Source organism: Bombus pyrosoma, linkage group LG5 (assembly GCF_014825855.1).
Source record: "Bombus pyrosoma isolate SC7728 linkage group LG5, ASM1482585v1, whole genome shotgun sequence".
In the NCBI taxonomy this organism is placed as follows: domain Eukaryota; kingdom Metazoa; phylum Arthropoda; class Insecta; order Hymenoptera; family Apidae; genus Bombus; species Bombus pyrosoma.
The window spans coordinates 8,587,907-8,612,539 of record NC_057774.1 but is presented as its reverse complement, the minus strand read 5'-3'; the positions used below and the strand labels follow the sequence as shown (position 1 = coordinate 8,612,539).

The 24,633-nt window shown below is 37.4% G+C and overlaps 1 protein-coding gene across 18 annotated transcripts in view; it reads right to left on the bottom strand.

Annotated features, from left to right (window-relative positions):
• The window catches only part of LOC122567592 (TLD domain-containing protein 2), a 278,674-nt gene that overhangs the window by 18,580 nt on the left and 235,461 nt on the right, over positions 1-24,633 (bottom strand). For 11 of the 18 annotated variants that reach the window (XM_043726306.1, XM_043726308.1, XM_043726304.1 and 8 more), the window contains 3 exons: positions 23,029-23,191; positions 16,904-17,129; positions 14,796-14,882 (listed from right to left, as the gene is read on the bottom strand). In XM_043726306.1, the coding sequence (XP_043582241.1) occupies positions 14,796-14,882; positions 16,904-17,129; positions 23,029-23,191 (476 nt within the window). Of the gene's footprint in view, positions 1-3,419; positions 4,158-14,795; positions 14,883-16,903; positions 17,130-17,663; positions 19,917-21,241; positions 21,391-23,028; positions 23,192-24,633 lie in introns of those variants that run through there. The other 7 variants (XM_043726297.1, XM_043726300.1, XM_043726311.1 and 4 more) reach the window with 6 other exon arrangements.

Sequence of the window (24,633 nt, the reverse complement as noted above, 5' to 3'; positions counted from 1 at the left end):
TAATTCCTGCCAGGCGGTCCCTGTTTCCAGTTACTCGTTCGTGAATAAGCAAAATACGAGCTGCGCATTAGATCGCGACACATAAAAGGGAGATGATTTAAAGAACTAGTAGAAAATAAATTTCACTTCGACTCCTTACGAATAAGAACAAATAACATTTGCAAATTAATCCACATATATGCTCTTATTATATATTCTCCATTAATTCTCTTTTCCGGAGGATCATTTTGTCCGTGTAATTCCTCCTTTACGAAATCATTCGAAAAGACGTACCCCTGTCATTTTTCTCGCTGGATAAGAAAAACAGAGATTTCGTCCTACAAGATTTATTGATTAACGTAATAGATTTATATCCTTAATAAAAGAAATAAAATTTAAACAGAGAAAACGCGATATTATCTCGAGAAACGTAACGACGAAGAGTCGAAACGCATTGGGTTTATTTTTCTCACGAAAGAAACAGCTTTCCTCGAGCAAATAGAACGCTCTCAGGAGCACGTTCTCTCTTTACAAAGGGGAACCTCCACCCCTTGTTTACTGCAACTTTTTTACGCTTCATATCCCAACAAGTATTTTTAACGCGAAAAATGTTAAATGTCAGCCATTCTTCCGTCTGCCTCGTGATTTCCATTAGCCTGTGATTCGCCTAGCGTGTCGATCTTCCTTGCGCGCGAGAAACCACCCCTTCTCACGGTCGAGCCATCGCCGCAGACCGCGCCCCTAGCGCGTGTACGAGCGCGTCGCGGCTGTAAAAGCCAGCGTGTATAGTTATTCGTTATTGCATAACTTTCGTCAGAGATTGGCCGGGTTCAAGCGTAGTTAGTATATCGAACGAAGCCGGATTCTGTGAAAGGTGGACCTAGGCGCGGCCAAGGACCGGTTGCACGTAAACACAACCGAGCTGCTGCTATAATATCTTTCTAACTGTGGCATATGCTAATTGTGTGCACCGGCGGATAATTTTCTACGCATGTCATTGCTATATACAACATCGTTTGACAGACGTTTGGATTTTTGTTACATTGCTCATGCGAGAAAAGAAGGAAATTCTTGAAAGAGACAGCACGATGCTTGAACTTGGGGGATGATGTTCGTATACCAACTTTAAAATCTGGCATAATCGGTGAACTTTTTGCAACTGAGACAATTGACACAATCTTTTTAGCGTTTGATGGAACGTTCTGAAATTAAGGTATGTAGAGAGACAACGTTTCTTTTTTGCGAATTAAATCACATCGCTGGTGAAACAGATAGTTTCGTGAATTTTACATTATGGCAAATTTGTGGTTCCTGGTGAGAGACATAGAAAACGGGTCGAAGAAAGTTACGTCGTTTTGTCGAATCGTAGGAAAGCAGTTGGATTCTCTTTCCTTTCTTTTCTGTTTCGCTCCAGTGACGAAGAAAAAGAGTTTATTTAGTTAGCATATTGATCATATCTCGTACAGGCTTCTAAACAATCTTAACATCCCATCTTTGAGTCGTTACATTCGAATCGAATTTGAAAGCAAGGAAACATTCAAGGAAATCAGCAAATTTCGATTATTTTAATTAAAAACTTTTATTATCGACGATATATTTTGGAGTAAACTCGCTGCCAGACATAAATTCGAAATGTTTAAAACGCTCAAATCTTTAAATCGCGAGTGAAAAAATATGCCGGAATATTTTTATTGATTTTCTGACTTTGACACGTTTTTAAAGAGAGAAATAATCTGTCACATCCACAGATACAAGAGAAATAGGTTCCACCAAATCTATGATGTGTAAAAGAATCAACGTCAACCATAACTCATATTAATATACAACCGATATTTTTGAATTATATTCTCCAGAGGATAACAAAAACACGCATATTTAATCTGCACAACCAAATAAAAATACGATTCGAATTTAAAAATCAGCTGAGAGTATTCTGAACTTTAATTTTATAAAAAGACAAACGTGATTTTTCACGGATCTACGTATCCTCCCCGTAATATTTTCCTAAATATTGAACATTATACACCGACAAAAAAAAAAAAAAGAAAAAAAGAAAATTATGAAGAATTATCGTAACGCTATAGAAGTACATGTCTCACTTTCCCAATCGATATACCGTTCTAAATATCCGAGAATCAATTTTTTACGTTGCAGTATAGATCGAACACCTTTACACTGGGTAGAGAATCGTCGCTTGTAAACTATGAAGAAGCTCTATTTACTAGAGTAACTTAATATAATCAACAAAGGGAACGAGGAGTACGCCACTGAAGGAAAAAGTCAATCGAGAGGCAGCTGTTAGGAACATATGCGGTAAATTGACCTGGTATTTGCTAGGGACTCGTGAAAACGTGAAAGGGTCTTAGAGAGATCTTTCTAAAAAAAATTGTTGCTTATTTTTGCACTTGTCAGACACTACTTTTACGTCAATGGCGCGCCGAAAACGTGATCTAAAGGAATTCCGGAATCCGCGAAACGTGTGGATCGTTTGTGACAAAAAGATCGTGCTCGATGAATGAAAATTTGTTTGTACATTAAGTTTCAGCCTTTGAAAGAGAAAGAAAAACGGAAATATTAAAATATGTAATTTTATTTATTTTTTCGTTATTTTCTCGAAATATTTCGTCTCAATTATATTTTGGCCGGCCAGCGATGTCTCAAAAAGAATGCACAGAAATTTAGGTGTACGTTCGAGTCATCGAGAGAAGATTATATTATTAGAATAACGAGTTTAAACGAGTTCCGAACGAGTTTGAAGAATACAAAACGAGACGTTTGCGTGCAATTCAATGGAGGACGATCCTATTTTTTTATACTCGATATTCGTCGTACGGGCATATCTTTGTATAAACATTTTCACTTGTTTCTATACATAGAACCTAGCAATCGAATTTTTTATCTGTCTTCTGGAAACGCTCTTTATATAATTCGACGATAATTTTAGATCATTGTAATGTTTCTACGTAGAGCTTTACTTTTAGAATCGAACGTTTCGAATTTTGTTTATTTTATTTACACTTCGGAACACCGAAGCGAAGTGTATACTCGCTTTTATTAAGAAGCTTACCGCATAATTCGCACAGAGTTCGTTTACGAAAAATGATAAAATCATTCATTTTCAAAAAGTGAAAATGAAACCAAAAAGGTGTCCTCTACCAACGATGACTCTCATATCGCGTACAACTTCAACATCCAATTTACGTCTCTCGTATTGCCTGGAAGACAATTGGCTTGTACTCGAGAAAAGCAAAGAATATTACGTTCGAGACGGATAAAGAGCCGTTTATTAACTGTTCATGACTAAAAATACCAGAATCGTTCAAACGTTTTCCACAAAAAGAGACTGAGAAGCAAGAAAAGTTAAAAAAAAAAAAAAGAAAAAACCAGAACAAATTGATTTAGCAGAAAGGAGACTTTAAATTGAAATAAACTTTGTTTACCTTCGTCTTCTGCTTGAGAAACTTGGAGATCTTAGCGATGGGATTTAAAAACTTTGGCCTCGGCATTTTGACTAGATTCTTTCGCCTCTGAAGTATGAAACTCGAATTTCCAGCCTCCACCGTTTTATCACTGCTATACTCTGATATATATTTTTCTCTGCGACTATGATCACGCAGGAAACAGTTTACATTATGCGTTTTATTCTGCGTCTCAACGCCGGTCCAAGATCTCACTGCGATCAGATCAGTCGCCGTGGCGCAAACCTTTCTAGAAGCGAACGTACCAACCCGCGTCTACTAATCGCGCTGAAAATACACACCAGTGTATCGTCGAAATTTCAGACCAGTACGCGCGACAGTGCGCTCTTAGAAGACACTTTGCGATGCTTCAAGCCTATCTATCGACGTGAACTTTGCTTTCCTTTTGCCTCGAAGATTTCTGTCTTTTTTTCCCTCTTGCCTCTCAGACTCGCGATAAATGTGCTTATGTTTGGATGAAATGTAATTGATCTGAACGAAACGGTCAATAAGTCACAGCGATATTATACGTATACAATATACGTATACAATGTCGAAAGCTCAGAAGGAGAACTTCTGGAATTGAAGTTTCGTCGATTCGAACTTGCCAGAGCTTTTCTGTGACTGAAATTGTGTTCACGGATAGATATGACGTTAAATTCGATTTGTTCGTTTCACGATCGATCGCTTCGGGTATGCACGCTTCACTTCACGAGGACTGAAGCAACACTGTACCACCGCGCTTTCGGGGTGAGTCTAATACTCCGATCCTAGGAGAAAGGCGTGGTGGGGAGGGGATAAACCCGACGCGCAACCCGGTTTGCGCAGCACGTGGCTGCCGGTGCGCGCACTGCTCTTCCATTCAAGCGCGTGTCACGCTACCAATTTCGATCAAAATAGTCTCATTTTGGATATTCGTTTCATCGGTCGCATCACATTTTTTATGAACCGTGAACAAGCCTTTCGTGAGTGGATAAATCAATGGAATATTTCTTTCGCTCCATGATCGTTTCGTACATATGCGAAATTGTAGACTGTTTAAACAGAATCGATTCTCGACTTGGAAAATTGTATAGTTTATAGAGTTCAGTTTTGAGGTTCTTACAAAATGGAAACATTCGCTTCATCGTTCGTATTATTTTTTACATCCGCTGACAAGCCTTTCAAGTGGCTGGATAAACGAATGGAATATTTCCTCTGCTCCATGATCGTTTCGTGCTTATGCGAAATTGTAGACTGTTTAAACAGAATCGATTGGTTCTTACAAAAGGGCAACATTCGTTTTATCGCTCGCATTAATTTTTAGACTCGCAGACAAGCCTTTCGTAGCTGCGTAACTGAATGGAATATTTCCCCTGCTCGATGATTATTTCATACTTATATGAAATTTCAGACTGTTTAAACGCGATTGATTTCCAGCTTGGAAGATTGTATAGTTTATAGAATTCAATCGAGAGATAGTAAATATCGTAAAAAGAAAGTCTGTTTTATAGACTTAAATTTATTAATTTATTTAATTGTTGTAAAAATTTTTAGAAAAACGGCCAGACGGCTGTTTCGTAGTTGGACGATTTCTAACTTGGAAAATCCTTGTTGGCTTAATATAGGGAATTATAAATTAAATTTCAGAGATGATTAATTACGATGGACACGTAAGAAAATCTGATCCATCACATGCAAGGATTCGAAGCAATTAGCGATACACTTGATTTAACTTGATGGTCAACATAGCGTGCGTATAGTCACGTCCGCCTTCCACGACGTAATAAAATTATTCTCCCTACCAAATACGATAATACTAATCGCTTTTTGCCTCAGAATCGAACAATTGTTTTCGATATTATTGTAATGTAAATCAAAATCGTTTGACCATAAACTTATTAAACTTGCGATTTAACTTGTTAAACCAATTGTTTAACTATGATCTTTCGTATCAATAGGATTGAAGTTCTACAAGATTATTAAAGATTACAGCTTATCAATTACTGTTCCCATTCTATTTTGAGAAATAGGGCAAAAGTAAATATCGCGTAAGAGCAAAGAAAAAAATGTGACGAATAACGAAATCATAATCAAATGTTTTCATTGCAATTCGCGCTATCTTTGCAGATTCCACGCAGTTACTATGTACAAATATTTTATTTTCATGTTCTCAATTATACAGTGCGAGTCATTGAACTTCTTATGAAATATCTTCAAAATAGAGCATATACATACTGTATATAAGAATATTTCTCTGCCGATTGCGTAATTGCAATTGATACTTATTATTGTTTGTCGAAACATACCGTAAGAAATATTGCAAATTAATCTTCGTTTCATTTTACATGCGTCTTAATACGGTAAAAAAAAAAAAAAAAAAAAGAGAGAGAGAAGAAGAAGAAGTCAATCCCTTAAGCGTATTATTCTTGACTTATTTTACACGATATGCAACACATACGCGTCGATTGTTACCAACTGGATTAATTTTCTACACGTTACGCATCATGCAAATGTCACGTGTGTTTTTGTAAGGTACGATCTCTGACATAAGTTCAATTACAATCGCCAATGACGACTCACAGCACCAACAACTATGAGAACATAACACAGCCGCGCGTATGGTGGTATTCCACTTTTTGCTCTGTTCGTTTTGCACGCGACGATAAAATATTCATACTGAATGCGTTTCTCGAGTTTATTTAAACCGGAGGGAAAACTACCGGTGTTTGACAATATTTCGCGCTCTTGTCGTTAAACACGAGTTTCGAGACTCGTTCTACTGGTTGTTTCATCGTTGATGAGACATTTTGTTTGCTCGCAGGAGTGAGAAGAAAATTTGAAATTGTATGTTAAAAATTAGAGTACCATTGATATCAACGAATGGAATATTTTATGCAAAAACCAACGTGTGTTATTTTACACAATAACTGCGACGATCTTGCGCATGGAAGCACAAGTTTATTCAAGATAAAAATTAACAACGTGTTAAGGTGATACAATCGATTATAGTTCCTTAATTTTTAAAAAACTAGATACTTTTTAAAGGTATGTATCACGCGTAAATGAGGAAAAGTTATATAACGTTATAGCGGATTTAAACGAATAAATTTAATATGAGCAAATAATTTCGAAAAATACTAATTTAATGTTCAACTCTATTGAGATTAATTATTCGTTCTTTTTCTTTTATGTTCGTGGGACTATCGATGATGAAACAACCGATAGAATATGAAACGCTTCCAAGTAGCAACGTCGCGCGTCACCTTTTGCACTCTGTTAATATCATGCGACAATGCAGTTAACGTTTCACGATGTAGTAGAGGAGATAAAGTCAGCAGTGCGTTCTGCTCGAAACCGCGTAATTTTCACGTCGAAAAGTTATTGGATATTTCACAATCACAATTCGAGACCAGAATTCCCGGAGTTGAAATAAAACGTGCGTCCATTGGTGAAGTCGTCAGCGTTTTCTTAAAGTCCTTCGTGCCCTATAAAAATTCCGTTTTCTCGGATTTGAGTCCTTCTCAAGTGAATTCGAATTTTTTATCGTTAAAGGATTTCTAACAAAAATTCGTAGAAAACAGAATCGGAATTTCACGTTGAATATTTTCTTCAATCGTTAAAAATCATCGCGTTTGTGAGCGTGACGACGATTGAGAAAAAATTTCCAGGCCCGAAAGGGGCTAATTACGCTTAAGAAAATATAAATTTGCATAAATATCCGCGGTCTATCTATCGAAGAAAACAAAAGAGAAGGAGAAGGAAGAAAGTAACAGCAAAAGAGAGAGGGAGAAGATGGAGAGCAGAAGGAGAGAAATGGAGATGCAACTGAGAATCCCTGTCCGGTAATATTGATAGCGGACAATTACGCGTGGGCCGAGCCGCAGATGCGCAAAAACGCCAAGAATAGAAGCTCGTAGCAGCAATATCTACGATAGACAACTTTAGAATCCATCAAATCCAAACTCCGTGATAAGAATCTCCCATCGTTGTTCAAGCCCGAAGAAACACACATAAAAGAAAAAATAAGAAAAAGACGGAACACACGAAACACGTTTCATCGCTGTTATTCTACCAATTAACGCCTCGTTAATCTTTTCTAATATCCTTGCATAGAGGCGTTAAATACGAATAGCACGAACAACATAATAAGATCGTGTTTTCTGAATCATCTCAAGACGCTTCATCTAAGCGACTGGTAATGCAAATTACGAAGATTAATGAACGTCTACCGACGTATCTGGCCTGCATGGCGGTTTCAAGCAAACAAGCAGCCAGATTTTTATGTTTCATGGAAAATTACTGACAAATTCCATGGTATAATTTTCCAACTGGTCTACGTGATTTCAATACGTCACGTATGTCACAATCTGACACGATGCAGATAATAAAGAGGATTATTTTATCAAGAATTTAATACTCCGTACTTAACTGTTCTCACCAAATACGGGATAAACGTGTAGAAAATTCAGCTCGATGATTATGATCGTTAATAGGTAGAAATATGGAAAGGTGGTAAAACCGGTCGGCTGTTAAATCACAAAGGCTGTTACAGGTGAAAGTTTACTATGCATTTTTCCTTTCAATTATAAAATATAATTTAATAAAATTACAGATCAGTGAAATTAAATGTTCGGTTATTTTGTTTAATCGCGAACTCTTAGAGGCTGTTATGGGTGAAACGCACGCGCCATTGCTGCGTGACATTTTGTTTAAACTAAAAAATTAATATAGCTAAGCGCGATTAAATATTTTATCATCGTTCAATGCAACGTTTGCAGCTTTTACGATATTATTACAACTAAATATACGTTCTATTCAAGCAAACGTTCATTTATTACGTTACAGCAAAACTCAATTATATGAGCCATCGTTGAATTGCAAATATCCAACAAGATAAAAATTGAGTAAAAAAGACAGTTATGTCGCGGTCTATACCTCTAGCACTCGGGCACGTATACCTCTGTACGAGATTAGCTCAATCGTTAATGCTATTTTATTTGTTTGCTGTATTTTACGATCTCAATATGTATATCGTTTCTATTCGTTAGACGAAGAATTCGAAGAATTTATCATCTAGTATTTAGTCGTTGCTCGAGCTACAACTGGACAATGGAGGTGTCGAATTGGACCTTCGTTGCTACGTGAAACGCGTATGCAAGGTATCCACGATCATTTAGGAACAATTAGATCGAGATATTTGGATAATAGGAGAGCTGGAACGACAGCAGCGGAAATTTTTGGAAATTCAATTCTGACGGGAGACACCGATCATACCTTATTTACGCTCGATAACTGTTTTATCGTCAGTCAGCTGTGTTTTCAGAGCTGCACACGATTTTGCACGTTAACGAACGCACGATAAGGAAAGTGTGACTTGCACATGATTAATAGACACATGATGCTGTATTTTGATACTGTATGTGAATTCGTAGTCTATACGGACAATTTAGATTTCATTCTCATGGATTCGATAAAATGATCATGATTCGTTAAAATGATTATTCTAATAATAAAAAAAAATATTGCAGATAAGAAATATTGCGAATAAAGAAATTAATTAATCGACGTTTACTTTTACAAATATCGTGTGACTGTGAATTTATAGGTCGTACAGAAAATTCCATTTTTTTTATTTTATACTTGAAATATTCAGTACACGTAATTTCGGCGAAAAATCGACGCGAATCGACAAAATCATTATCGACACGATTTTAATTCCAGCGTTAGGAGAAAAAGGAACTGAATAAATCGCATTTTATGAGCGAAATAAATCATTGCTATTCCATTCAGTTTATTAAACACACTTCAATCAATCCTTGTTCGAGATTTCATAGCTTTTTGGACAATAACAACAATGCACGGATCGATTGATCACTCAATTCAAGCAGCGCGCTGTTTCAAAGCGAAATTAACTTTTTACACGTAGTTTCAATCTCTTTGATTATTAGCCTTTGAAGTTGCTTGTAAAACACGTGCATTTTATATGTAAGCGTAAGAATATGAATTAATTTGTTATTTATTATACAATATACAGCGAGGCACATGATCGATCGCCTATAGATACCCATAGACAGTGAAAGGGTTAATAACAAATCCAAATGCAGAATTAGATATTGACGAACCATAAAGAAGATAAGGCAGGAAGGTAAAAAGAGGTTCGTATGGGAAGCTCAGAGTTTTAATTTATAATGCTATTAGTTTATAGCTTATAAGCGTTTAAAGATTTCCGGGGAATCTGTGAAATTGTTTCTAAAGAAAATGTGACACAGACAGAAGACCAGTTCTGCTCCATTTTGGATTATTATTTCTACAACGTCAGGAATATTCGAAGGAATTCGACAATCGTTAATTCCACGAATGAAAGGCTGCATTGTTGCAGAAGGAAGAAATCTCGAACGTTCATTACAACTGCCATGAAACAATTAATAAAAATATTTGCACTTGCTTACAACTGCTTGTAAATTCTTGCAGCTCTACGATAAAGCATTTTCGGAAACGAACATTTTCCTCTCAATGCTTCATATATCGAGTATTTTATATTTATCACTATTTGTTACATAGATCTGGAACACGAATCGCACTTCATTTGCTACATATAATCGTAATAGATGCAGCGAGCAAGATCGTTGAACGAACGCCTCATAGACGCTCGTAATAGACAGCGAAAAGGTTAATAACAAGTCGGACTACAGAATTCGAAATGAAGGAACGTTATATCTGAAATCACAAGCAACAGATGGTAAGGAGAAACGATCGAAGGAATGCATTGTTTATCCTGCCCGTGTCCAGCGACGTGTTACAGGCTGGCGCCATGGTTCTCGCTAGCTGGGCAATTTTAGCGAAGTTTCGTGGAGCTAATGGAACGAAGATGGAATGTTGGCACGGTTCCGAGAGAGCGAAGGTGACGCGTTCCAGCGTGTCCTCGGACCACGGTGTGAAACAACTCGAGGACGGAAACATCGTCTACGGCGACTTGTTTTTGGAAACACGACGGAGGGTCCGCGGGAGGCTAGAATCCACTCGTTGCTCGCGTGTTCTACGTCGATCGTGCTTTATGCAATCCCCACTTGGTATTTTCGAGCGATACGAACAGAGTTTTGGGAGCAGAGTTATCGAGCAAGCTTGCGGAGGGAGAAAGGAGGCGAATTCGAAGGAAGAAGAACGTGGCCATTGGAATATGGCTCTAAGAATAATTATACCGAGATATACACGTGTTTCGAATGAAATGACGAGTGAGAATTTTTATCGTCTTTGATGTCGATCTTTCCGATACCGATCTTTCCCATTCCTTTAATTTTAACGTCGATCGTAAATTTAGTAGCGTAGTTTCCTACAGAAATTGTCTACAGTGACTAATACTGGTCCAAGGAATACATATTTGATTATTATTTTATCGACACGTGTTATTTTTCTTCTATCTCGCGAATCTAACAGGTTCTTTTCTTTTCTGGCTGTTTCGTGTTTAAATATCCATCTTCAGCCAGAACGTGGTATTGAAACCCTTTCCTATCTTTCGGATCTAACAGGTTCCTTTCGTTTTCAAATGTTCGTGTTTAAATATTCAGCTTAAGTCACAACGTGGTGTTAAAATTAAAGAACCGACGGAGGTGTACCGGTCACGTTTCTGTTCCTACGGATCTTTGTACATTTACGTTCGTTTTGTTCTTATTAGAAAATGAATAGAATTCGCTAACGAGTGTCACGCACGGAGTTTAGAAACGGACGAAGGATAATTTTAGCCCACGATAGCCCTTCGCGTATAGATATGATAAACAGGGTGAGATACGTGCAATCGACATAGAACATCGACCCCAGCCAGGACCACCCACTACTAAAACTAATCTATTTTCTACTCCATAGAGAAGCAGTTCAGTTTTCCAAAAGTTCGACGAGTTATGGTTGACATACTTCAGGTTCGAAGTTGTCCAATTATAAACGCACAATTATGCGACCAGTTTTCAACATTGCCATTGTCATTGACGTCAATGTATTCGCTGTTGAAAATAACCTTGGCACATTTGCAACATCTTCGAAATCTTTTGTCGTGGCTCGACATAAAAATGTCTCAATGGAAAAAACACCGAGTGAAATATGGTTCCTTAGAAACCAACTTGCATTAATATCGGTGTATCGTAGAACGTTTAAACGTTAATATTTACAATTAGCCTTAAATGAGGATAGGGATAAGTACACAGGCTGCTCACGCTGTTGGCTATCAGCTTTTTTCTCGTAAGTAAGCAACGAGTGTGAGGGGAAAAATGAAAGCTGGAAAATATGAATGGTTCAAAATGAGTCATACGTTCACGATAGTAAAAAAATACATGTACACCTTGCTTGACTATGTCTTAAATGAAAATCTTCCTCTCTTTAGCGTACATCGAATCATCTCGTCATTCCACGGAAAAAGAAAATATTATGCTAACATAATATGGTCGAAAACTGATTACTTTAGAACATATTTTGCCTACAATTTTGTAAAATATCACGTGAGAGAACAGGGAACGACGTAACGCAATATTCTTGTATTCATGTTTTCTCCGTCTTACATACGACAGATTCATTTAAAACATAAAAGCGCACGTGCATCTTTGTATCTGCGAAAAGAATGTCGTGAATACGTAGTTCGCTTTGCAACATTTTTCCTCATACTTATCGTTTGCGAGAAAAGCCTTGGGAATTAATAGCCTTGGACACCCTGTATAATTGACTAATTATTTTTCCGTCTAGTTACTCGTATATACCAACAATAAATAACTATAGTCACATCGTAGCTCTATTTGAATTATTAATTGTAATTATTCTTGCAATCTTCCCAAGTGGTACGCTAATCTCTACTTATATATATATCAATTTTAATTATCCTTACAGTCACCTACAACAAGCATCAAATAAACAATAATTGTAATCTTGGCTTAAGAAACGATTATGATCACGGTTGCTTTCATCCAATTATTGACTACAGTGTTCCTTATTTTTAACCTTGGCAATTAACAGTCTTGGACACCCTGTATAATTGACTAATTATTTTTCCGTCTAGTTACTCGTAAATAACTATAGTCACATTGTAGCCCTATTTGAATTACTAATTGTAATTATTTTTGTAATCTTCCCAAGTGGTACGCTAATCTCTACTTATATATATATCAATTTTAATTATCCTTACAGTCACCTGCAACAGGCATCAAATAAACGATAATCGTAATCTAAAATCGTTTAAGAAACGATTATGGTCACGCTTAATATCATTCGATTACTGGCTACAATGTTCTTTATCATCGTCCTCAATGATTATTATCATTCATATTCCGTGAAAAATACTTATGGTCACGCGTAAAATTCTTCTTCAATGAAAAGTTCATCACGTCGAACATTCGACAGCGGATACGTTCACAGGCTTTAGGAAAGAGTAAGAGCGTTGTAAAAATAGCCATTGATTCACAGTCGTTGCTTTTATTGCTGCAGTGAGCAAGCAGGATTGTTCACGTGCGATGAACATCTGTATTTGGCAAACGATATCATCGTCGAACGGAAGCAGTGACGTAGGCGAGTCGCGAGCGACCTTCCGGAAATAAATCGGTCACAGGCGACATCATCCGAAAAGCATTTTGGTCTCATTAACCTTCCGTCGCGATGAAAAACGATCTATGAGGATCATCGTGGGCTTTGGGCGTGCGCGCGCGCGCGCAGACAAAGCGATCCGATCGGACAAACCACAGGAAATCGTAGAATATTTCTGGAACGAGATTCACGTAAACAAGCGTCAAACATTTTCGTGCTTCACGATTTGTTTGTTTTTTTATACAAAATTTTCGAAGGAAATGGTCCTTAGTTAATTTCGAAATTATTAAAAATTTCAGCAATCTTTGTATCTCGAAGCATCGTTGTGGTTGACATTCGAGATTAGATCAATTACTTCTAAATTGATTTGATCCGCGAGCTGAGAGATCTTCGCCCGGATCGATTTTGTATCGTGCACCCGGTGATTCTTGATAGTAAAGCTCTTCTAATGAACATGCAAACTACTCTGGTATTTTGATACTTAAACTTTCGAAATCTATGTAGCATGGAATTTGTCTCTCATCTATAAAAAAAAAAAAAAAAAGAAAAATGCAGAGAATCCGTGTAAGATTTGATTTTATATCACTTTATCTTCACGAAGATAAACTCTTTCTGATAAACTCTTCTTTCCTGTTTTTACACTTCTCGTGTAGTGGCATGTTTATAATGCAGTGGATGTGAATCATGCCGCGAATAATCCGTCTAAAGACTAAACGAATGATCAGCTGTACGAGACGAGACGGCAGTGAGAATCCAAAGCTGAGCGTACAGAGAACAGCATGCACGTTTAATATCCACACGCGACACACGTCGGGGTATATTTTAGCCGAAGAGGCCGTTGGTCTGGCTCTAAATACAGAAGAGAATGTTCAACGCGATTTGGGCGACGATTAAAACCGCCCAGCGAGGTGTTCGACCGAACGAAGGGGTTCAAGAACGACGAAGACACACGACTATTTCTGTCTCGAAGTATCATCGGTACGATATAGTCTGACGAGAAACTCGAGGGTTACGTGGTTGATCGATGTCGATCGATCTGATCTTAGGTCTCGTTCGAATTAATCAAGCTAGCTAACGATAACGCTAACCAACTTTCTGTTAACGCGTCTCATTTGCAAATTTTTCCCATCAATTTACATTCTCCAATTCCGTCTTCCACAGCCTCGTTCAATATCTTCTCCACGCTATTTCTTTCATCTAGATTCTATAATTTTATGAAATTTAAAGAAATCGAAATATGCACGACATTAAAAAGACAAAAATTCAAACGACACAAGGCAACTTGGAACCCTGCAACGGGCTAATCGACTCATTTGAATTTGTTCTTATTCCCATAAATGAACTTCTACTATGTTATAATTAATAACATTCCACATTCTTGTTTCATCAGCAGCTTCGGATCTTACCAAATGATATATTCGAATTTCAAGATCGCTTTTATTCGAATCGTTTCGGCTCAACATTTCCTTTCGCCTCTGACATCCATCTCGTTAATTAGCATTTTCCTCCATGCACGTCGCAACAATAACCGCGTACACCGTAACATACCTAACTATCGGCCGATCAATGAAGCGGCAAAAAGCGTTTTGGGACAACAATGACGCAAAGGAAACGATCAACGTGGGTTAGGCCGCAACATCGCGTGACAACGGTGCAACGGTAGATCCGGAAACAAGTAGAACAAGTAGAAGAAGGTGTGGCAGACTGTGTGTACAATCTATGAGGTGCGTATCTTTCATAGTCAATATCGAGCAATTTGAGTTTGTGCCTATTCTGTAATAAAAAATGATCGACAACGGAGGAGTGGGGAATCGGTACCTCCGGGTCCTGGATCTGCTCGGAATCCGCCGATGTGCTCGACGTCTTCAGGATGCTGTACAGCTTTACGTAGGGGGCCTTGATCAGCTGTTAGCCAATATAATCGGCCGTTTTTAGCGGTTTCATTAACTGGATTTCCACCTGGTTCCCTCGATACTCGCATCGAAAACTATTTCACATTCCTTGTGCAATTTTCTCGACTCTTTAAGCTTTCATTTTGCAAGTTGGAGTTAAGTCCAGAAATTCCCTTGAATGTGTTAAAATTGTCGTCGAAGTTTCTTTTAAAAGCTTGCTCTCACGAGTTTCGAACATAGGAAACCATAAATTAAAGAAAAATTACTCTTAATGATATAGAAACACTTCTGAACATTTCTGAGGAGTTCTCCAGTCATTTTTAGATAATCCACGTCGAACGTATATGGACGTTTTCTTCAGAAATGTACAGATTTTGAAATGAAATAGAAATTCTTCCTGATAGAAGCGTAGATAGTTCTGAAAAGCTCTCGACAGTTTGCATGCTACTTCTCAATTACTCAACGCGAATAAAAATGTACTACACAGTTCTGAAAAAGTTTCAAGAGTTTTCCGACTGTTCTCAACATCGATGCAAGGATCGAGGGTGCACTGGAAGCACTAACGCTAACTTTTTCTTGGTTTAGATAAAATGAAAACTAAAAGAAAAAAAGAACCGATCGGCCAGAAAAAAAGAAAAGCTCGAAGGAGATATGCGAAAAAACAATCGATACGGTGCTCGGATCCGATGGATGGAATCCAATGATGACGACGATGATAACTTCGTGCGTGAACGTGACGCGAGAAAACATGAAGAAACGTGAAGTGGAAATGAGAAGACGAAGCTGTGCACAGCGTTACGAGCAACCAATCGATAAATATTTAAGATGACGATGACAACGAAAAAAGGAAACGAAAGAAACACAAGTGCGAACGTGAGGAACAAAATTCTAGAAGAGAATGTTCCAGTGTGTTAACACAGTTAACACGACTGTGTCCGACAAATCAAACTATGGCTATGCTTGACAGCGGCGAACGAGTGCATCGAACCTGGGTGCAGAGGACTCGTAGCCCGCGAGATGAGTCAAAGAAAATACGAAATTATTGCGAAGATGTTGATATCGTGATAAACGAGGATAAAATCAAGTACGTATGTGTCTGTATGAGTTGATTCGATGGTTGATTACACGTAATCACGCTGAACGATTCTTGAGTCTTATAATGTGTTCTACGAGATAAGGTTCTAAAGACTGAATAAGATTGTATTATATTTAGAAGGGAAAACGTGCTCGAGAAATTGAAGAGTGCTTGTAGAAAACATTTGACAAGTGCCAAGAAACAAGTTTCTCAGGAGGAAAAGGAAACCGATGCATTGATGTACTTCAGATTCAGGAAAAAGAGAAGCGTATCTGTAGAAAAGTCTGTACGTGCCATCTTTTATTTGTAAAGAGAGCTCGGTGTTCAATTCATTCAGATAGGTGGCACAGACAAAAGCCAAGCAACAATTAACTAAAGTTTATTGGTACTTATATTTTTCTCTGTGGAGGTGACGTTGTGACACCATCTTCTAGCACTTGGGTCAATAGCCATTTAGGAAGATTAAAATAGCACATAAATTCTATACTGCAGTGTTCTCGTCGGTATGTAAGACATTCCCCAATGAAACATCAAAGTTTTTCAATTTTCGCACTTACAGTATCTTCTACAAGGACTTTTCAATTATGTTGTATATTCCACTTTAAAGATGATAGGACAATTTGTGAAGAAAATTGTCAAACTATTAATGTATGTAACAAATTAAAGATTTGAAGAAGAAATAGCAGGTAAAAGCTGAATGTTCTTTGGCTCGACTTGAGTGTTTTCTGCAAATGACTAATACAAGATCTCATCAGATTCAAACCTTGACATCTTCAAGGAACCGACTTAATTAATTAATCCTTCATCATCCTGACTACAAATAGTTTCCCTGTATAAACTTCGTAAAAGTGCAAAATTAACTTCACGAACGTTCAGCGTGTCAACGTATAATGAGAAAATAAAATCGTCGCCGTCGATGACCAATTAGGCGAGAAGAGTTTTAAAATCGAGCCACTTACCTCCCATGATTCCCTCGTCAGCTCGGAGATCTCGTCGCTGTCTTGACGACATTTTTCCTCCTCGGTGGATTCCCCGGCTTTCCCAGCCTCGTGCGGCGACAATTCAGGTGATAGATCCGTGTCAGTGTCCAGCAAGACATATCCCCGTTCCCGCCAATAATTCTCGTCGAGTTCTCCATAAAGCGACGGCACCCACGCATGGATAAACCTGTAGAGGTCGTCCACCCTGCAAACACCAAGAACACGCTTAGTATTAATCAGCGACGCTCATTCAGCTAGTTTCTTTTCTATTCTACGAGAGTTCACCTCGTTCCCTTGCGTGTATTTATCAGGCAAACGTACACGAGAGAATCGACGAGGATTACGAACGCTCTTATCGCACTGATTTGATAACAATAATCGGTAACGTAATATCAATTGTAACTTCCAATAAACGTTATGTCGTATTTTAAAGCCTATTGTGAAGCCAGATAACACATATCTGCCCACTGATTTCTCAAATTAAATTTCAATTTTCTTTATACAAATAAATTGTTTACCGGATAGTTTAAGGTAACCCAAGGTAACTTTTTCGTTCAATTTTTTGATTCTATGAAATACGCGAATGGCTTCATAGCTTTGACCAACAGTGTAAATAAACGAACATTACGATTAACACGATATTCTTAGCTATCTATATTTAACCATAAGAAATACATTGAGCTACCCAGTCACTCAAACATCGCAAGTAAAAGAGAAATCGATTTCACCAGTTTACTACCTTCGATTAACGAACGGTATAATGTTCTGCACGGTATTCGAGAGATTCTGGTTGTAAATGAAATTCACCACGTTGCTGACACTGCTCAATCCCCAATTCATTTTGCTGTCTTGTTAGGTACGGTACTCGTTCGCTAGATTCAGTCGTCTCTCAAATTTGACTTTCTTTCAGATATCAAAAACAGATATCAACACCGTACGAGGACATTTCCTATTTCCTTCAACGATCACGTGGTTCTTCTTTCGCACACCTTCAGCGCGATCTCAGTTCCAACAAAGTTCCAAAGTCTCGCGTTATACAATTCTCTTTAAATCAACACATTTATAGACGTCGAAATAGTTTCGTGAATTTCGAGGTTTCCGCTTTAAACCACTCGGCTCTGCCCTTTAAAACTTATTTCGAAAAATATCGCAACTTGTAACACTCGGAAACACTGTTAGACCGAGACGCTTTTGAACACTGGACCAGCTTCACAAATTTGATTAACTTTGCGTCAAACGACTCGATCATTCTTTGAAGCCAACTCCGAACTACTTCGATAAATTTTGTACGTTTTGCTTGCAGCAACTCGGTTATTCCTTGAAACTTGCTTGAGGAATCACAACAGGTTGCACCGGTGAAGAACAAAGCGACTGTGATGCAACCAACGAGGATACCACAGAGACACTTGTTAGAATCACGTCGCTCGACTGAACAAGAATTAGACGAGTGAATCACGCAGGAATTATGTATATTTATTACGATGACGTAAACTTGTTGCAGCTGGTGCAAAATTTAACTGATTTTTTAAAGGCTCAGCCGTCACGGAGTTGCGATATCGCGAGTTGCACGTAGTCCAGATGTTATTTCTACGAGACGTACGAATTAAAAGAGAGGAGTGAAACGAGTACGGGACACAGTCGGTTCCAAGTGAATTTTTGTACTGCGTACAAAAGCGTTTTATCTGTTTGACATTGTCCGACATTGTTCAAAGCATGTCGATTAGGTATATCATTATCACCTGTTCGTTATCGCCGTATCCAACTGTTGCTACAATAACTATTGTCTAATGTTTCAAAGGCGTTTTACGTAAAATAAGATCATGTCGATCATTAGAAATTAGCATGAGTTAATAATTGCTGTCATTACGAACAAACAAATAAAATTTTATTTGAAGTTTAATCGTGCGGAATTGAAAAACAAATAGCCTCTTATCTTACTGCTCTTATTATCAAAAACACAGAATATTAACAGATTTCAAGGACAGCGATTATTATCGAAAAATTGGCGCCAGAAGCTTCTCAATTTATATTTCAATTTATATTGCACGTAGAAATTATTATTATCCAATAAAGTGTCACGTCTCCTTTCATCTATCGCCACTCTGTTACGTGCTACGCTTACAAAATTATATTAACATTCTCAAAACCGAATTCTTTTTAGCCAATGAGCAAAGATTATCTCTTATCAATTACTTTCACGATCGAGTCTACTTTATTCGCTTCTAGTTTACAAGAAAGCTCCTGAATCTTAGAAATCCGATCTACGCAACTTCCAAATCCCAAACCACGCAATTTACAAGAAAAGCTTAAATCCTTGACCTTTCCCAATTTACAAGAAACTCTTAAATCCTTAATTTCTCTCTGTCTGTCTGTCTGTCTTTCTCTTTCTCTCTCTCTGTCTCTGTCTCTCTGAACCTGAAAAAATACAAGAAGAATTCCTAAATTCAGAAACGACCATCATACGTGTAAAAAATTCCACAAACTGCTGTGCATTTCTGGTCTCGAGAGAAGTGTTCTTTTTTTAAATAAGTCTACCGCAATCAGAAGATAAGAGAACCGCCCATCATTTTGTATTTATTATACTCGTCTTATCACGCAAGTTCGTCCATCGGAAGACCGCTTTGTACACAATCAGGTAACAGGAAACAACTCGAATATCTGTCTATCTAAGACGATGAAGCGAGAGGATTAGCGTGAAACGTCGTTGGGTTTCTTACATCTTTCCCATTCGCGATTCCATTTCCCCTGAGACAATTGTACAGGAAACTGGTTATATAAAATTACATAAAATGGCACATGAAATAAATATAGGAAGGAAACTTTGATTGATAACAAATCAAACAGGTTTGACTTTAAACGATTCTTTGTCACATTTATAATCTTGATTATTCGTTATTTTATATTTTAGAAAAAATGTTGGTGGTGACCAATGTACTTCTTTTCTCATTTGCATAAAGAATTAAATCTTGGCTGTATATCTGATACAACAGAGCAATCTTTTTAAACGTTTCTTACAATTAATATTTTGATTTCACGATAGACGACGACGAAGACGTTGTTTAGCCATGGACACGTAGTAGAAAATGGTATAAGCGCGTTTAAGACAATTTTAGAAACAGTTGGAAATTCTGTCCTGATTCCAAGCAAAAATCAGTTTAAACGATTTTTTAAAGAGCTGGTGTTTTATAATCATGTCGATTAGTAACTCGGCGAGTTCTTCGGGATCTTTTGATGACAGGCGATCGATATTTCTTATTTCACTGCTGTGCGACAATTGTAAATATTTTCACGATCCATAGTTCAGGAAGCTCTGCTCTAGACGACGTTTCAGATCAAAAGTAAAACTGTCAGTTGCGCGGAATGAAAATACGCTTCTGCGTCGTGTTACCTAATTTCCCAATCACGTGACGGCTACCAGACACTGTTCTTTCGATTTATCCCTACCGTGCAACACGTAGTATTGCTATTATAGTACACAAAACGTTCGCCAGGTCAGAAACACACGTGTAACGCGATGCGGAATAGTTGTATGTTAGAACGCCATTTATCTTAATGTTTATCGTCCTGATCTACCCGTATTTTTATGTAAATTTATATAACTGTTGATACAGTGCAAGAAGGGAAAGCCACAAGCCTAAGTTTAAGAGATTTGTTTCATTGATTCAAGTATCGTAACGTGTACTTTACTTTCGAGATTTTATATATTTTCATGCATTACGTGCCTTCATGCGAATTTTTACACGCAAAAAAAGAAAAAAAAATTCTCGTGATTGGCATAAACATCCGCAGTTTATTTACAATAACATTATTCGATTGTAATCCACGCGTTCCTGTTCGCTGGAGGATTTGATTTCAACCCACGTATTATTAAGTGTTTGCTCTTCGTTGTTGTTAAACATGAACAACGCTGGCTATAGAAAGAGCGAGTGAAATTAAAAGTTGAAGACGTAATTTTCAAGAACGTCCGAGGAAATTACATAACGTCCAAGGTTAACTTGCTTATACGTATAACAACAGTTCACTGATTTTCTTTACTCATTTTTCGCTTAAATAATAGTCGTTCACGTCAAGGTAAGTGAATTCAATTCCAGAACTATCGAAGTTTTCATTCGATGAATGGAGTGCAGATAAATAGAGTACCTAAACCGTATATACAGTGGCGAATAAAAGAGAGTTTAGAGGACATAATTTTACAAAACGAGAAGAAGAGGGAAAAGAAAAAGAAAAATGAGAAACGATGATGTCGTACATGTATCTAACATGTAAATGATTTTTATCGATACGGTGATAAACGCTTAGTACGAAAGTTACAAATACTCAAGTGCGTAAATTCCAATTTTGAAATTCCTTTCGCTCGCTGCTGTAACTATAAGAAGGGAAACGTGATTTTTCGCACGGAATAGAGACGATTTTTCGAACGATTCGAGCACACGGCGTGATTCCGTCGCGTTTTCTTCGCCAGACTAATATCGCGAACGCGAGCACGCAGAGGAAAAGTTACGAGCGTTAGAAGCATTCGATGATACGCTGAACACGTCACGTGATAACTCGCACTCTATTCGCGTGCACCGTGTACGCTTTTTTATTATCTAGAAGTAATCAACGCGCTATTTAATCTCGCACACTTCCACACATTTATCTATTTCATTCGATGTACTTGCTAAACATAAAATGAAAAATTTATGCATTTACTAATTACTACTAATTTAGTAACTCGATGTTTTATCTATAATGTTGCAGAAAAACAGTGTGTCAGCTGCATTTGATTACAGCGAATGAAAATTTAAGAGTATTTGATATTTCGTCGTATAAAAACGGTATATCTAATATGCGATTGATTTGCATGATTGGTTTGCTGAATTCGATCATCAAGTTATCAGAGTAGAAATAAAGTATTCGTGCGATCGAATAAAAATTTGCCAACCATAGTAATCCGCAAAGGAGCTGTATATATTTATACGCATTATCTGATCAGATAACAATATAAATGGATTTAACGCAATGACCACAGATTACATATCGCTAAATCAAATTAAGCTTTCAATTAAACTTTACGTTCTTTTTCGTTTACTAAAATCGGAGCGAAATTAAAATATACAAATTCCGGTTTAAAAAATCATCGTCACTAAATTCGGAATATTGGCAATTCTCGAGAAAAGATCGCGTTAACGCTTCTTTTTTTAAGAATTTTATTAGCGCGAAAGCATCCGCTAGTCCAAACAGCTCGGATCAATAAAACGAAACGCGGCGAACGTGGGAGAACATTGAACGTTTCACGATGTTGACAAACGTAAAAGCGATCGTATAAATAGCGAACGCGATGGCTGTCTCGAGATCTATTTTGCGATCTCTTGCAGCTGACCACGTGGCCCGCTCGTAATTTTTGGCCGTTCTATCTCGCGATACGTTTAAATTTTCAAAAATAACGCGTTGCCCGATTTCGCAATTATCTTCGTTCCGTTCGTTCGGCAAAGTTGTTCGAGAATATTTCATAGCGGCGGTGCGATTAATTTATCGTCACTTCCGTTGCCCAAGGCTCCTTCCGTGAAATCGACGATGGTACAGAGAAATGGCAAGAATAGAGAAGGATGGGGAACAGACCTTTAAGAAACGATTCGCGGGAGATGATCTACGTGGAACCGAATTTCTCTTGAAAATCCAAGGACCTACGATTTTTCGTGTGTCGCGCTTGTATAATGAATGAAGCTGAATATTTCTCGGAGAATCTTGTTTTAATTCTAGCACTATGCCACTAATGCTAAATAATGCGTTGTAGAATTTTCCTGCGATTACTTGGAACAGATGTTCTTGGCACGATTAACGCATTTTGTTATACGTATTTTTCATCGTACTACTACCTTAATTATAAATCATCTGTGTAGGATAGATATTAATCAAGCGATTAAAGATAGAAATCTTATGACGAAGTTCAGAACTTATAATTGATGCAATATTTGTATTAATTGTTTGAACATTTAAAAATGGCTAAAGATAGAATTTTTGGAATAAAGTTAACTCTTGTAAAAAAATTGGGAAAATTACAGGTGTTATAATGTTTGTGGGCTCGTGAAATGCAACGTGGAAGAAACTTGTGTTTTATTTACCTGTTACGTGGTATGCTGAACCAGTATTCTGGCCGCAGCTTCTTCTTGCCATAGCTCATAATAGGCGTCGAGCGGGGAATCTTCTTATCTTTGGGCCTTCCTGTTCGCAGCCTCAGGTACAGCGGAGGATCCTCGCAAGAATGGGCTGGTCGTGGTATAAGCTCTACATAACGCGACAGAACAATTCATTATAAAACACATTATAATCCTCCTACTTCCGGTATTGATTATTTTACTGATTCCTTTGATATTCGCTTAATTATATGATAACAGATACACGCGTTTGCGACTTCTATAATGAATTTTTCGACAAGACACACAATATTTAGATACCATTAAATACATTCCCTTCAAGTAAAAAAATAAAAAAAAAAAAAAATAAGTAGAAAAAAATAAGGGTCATACAAGAAGCTCGTCTTTCAAGAATATTTTAAAAGCATCGCATTAAATATCGCAGACAATATTATCGGAAAAATGTCTTTTCTGTATAAAGACTGTTATTTATATATTATAAAAATAGGATCGTAAGACAAACGTACAAATCAGAACACGGTACAGTTAGAAACACGAAGAAAACGGGCACAACATCGCAGGAGAGCAAAATTACGTGATAAAGAGCGTGAAAAAACCGGAACCACAAACGTCTAAACGATGATGGACAAATATCGAGTATACTGGCGACGTGAAAATTACACAGATTACATATTTAGAGAAATAAGTGCATTCGTGTGCAGGTGCAGTGGCAGAAACGAAACGAAACGTGTGAGTGAAAAGTTCAAAAATGTTTTAATTCTCGAGGGACAAGACAGGTAATCGTCGATGGTGCGAAATTCAAATTGCATGATATAATTGGAGGTGGGGGAAAAAAAAATGTTGCACAAAGAAAAAGAACGTGTCGAACAGGTGACAACGAAATAAATAATGTAAATTAACTAAACGTTCTGTGGAGATATGGTGATTTATACGAAAAGGGATATAAAAGCAAGCTAATACAGTATGAACCTACCGAGGCCTTCGAGTTCGGGAAAATTAGGTGCTTGGACTAGAGAGGGACAACAAAACATATGACATTACTGCATTAGTATGAATTCATTGGCAGACGATCGTGAAACCTATTCTGCTGCTTCATAATAACTTTAAGTTTAATTATATTTAATTAGCAACTTATTCATAGAAGTTTAAGCTACTATTATATCATATTTTATTTTTAACGGTATAGAAGACCTTTACTTTGTAAACATTATACCCTTTAAATAGATGCGGCAGAAAGGGTTTCAAAATCCTGAAGACATAATAATGTTCCTCGTTTAAAATTAACGATAACGAGGTTAAGAATGAAGGGACTCGAGTCTAAACTCTGTGACCAAAAAGTAAAAAAGACAGTGACAGAGTCCAAACCCGTACGATCATGATAGAATCGCTGTTCCTCGAATCTGTGTCAGGTATTTAAAATACTTGGAACGATATCAATTCGATATTGTTTCTCCGAAACGGTGGCACAGATTCGTGGAACAACATTCACAGGTAATGACACACCGAATACAAGATGTAAAAACTGGTAATGACAAACGAGTAAAATTTGAAAACCATACAGAATAATATTGA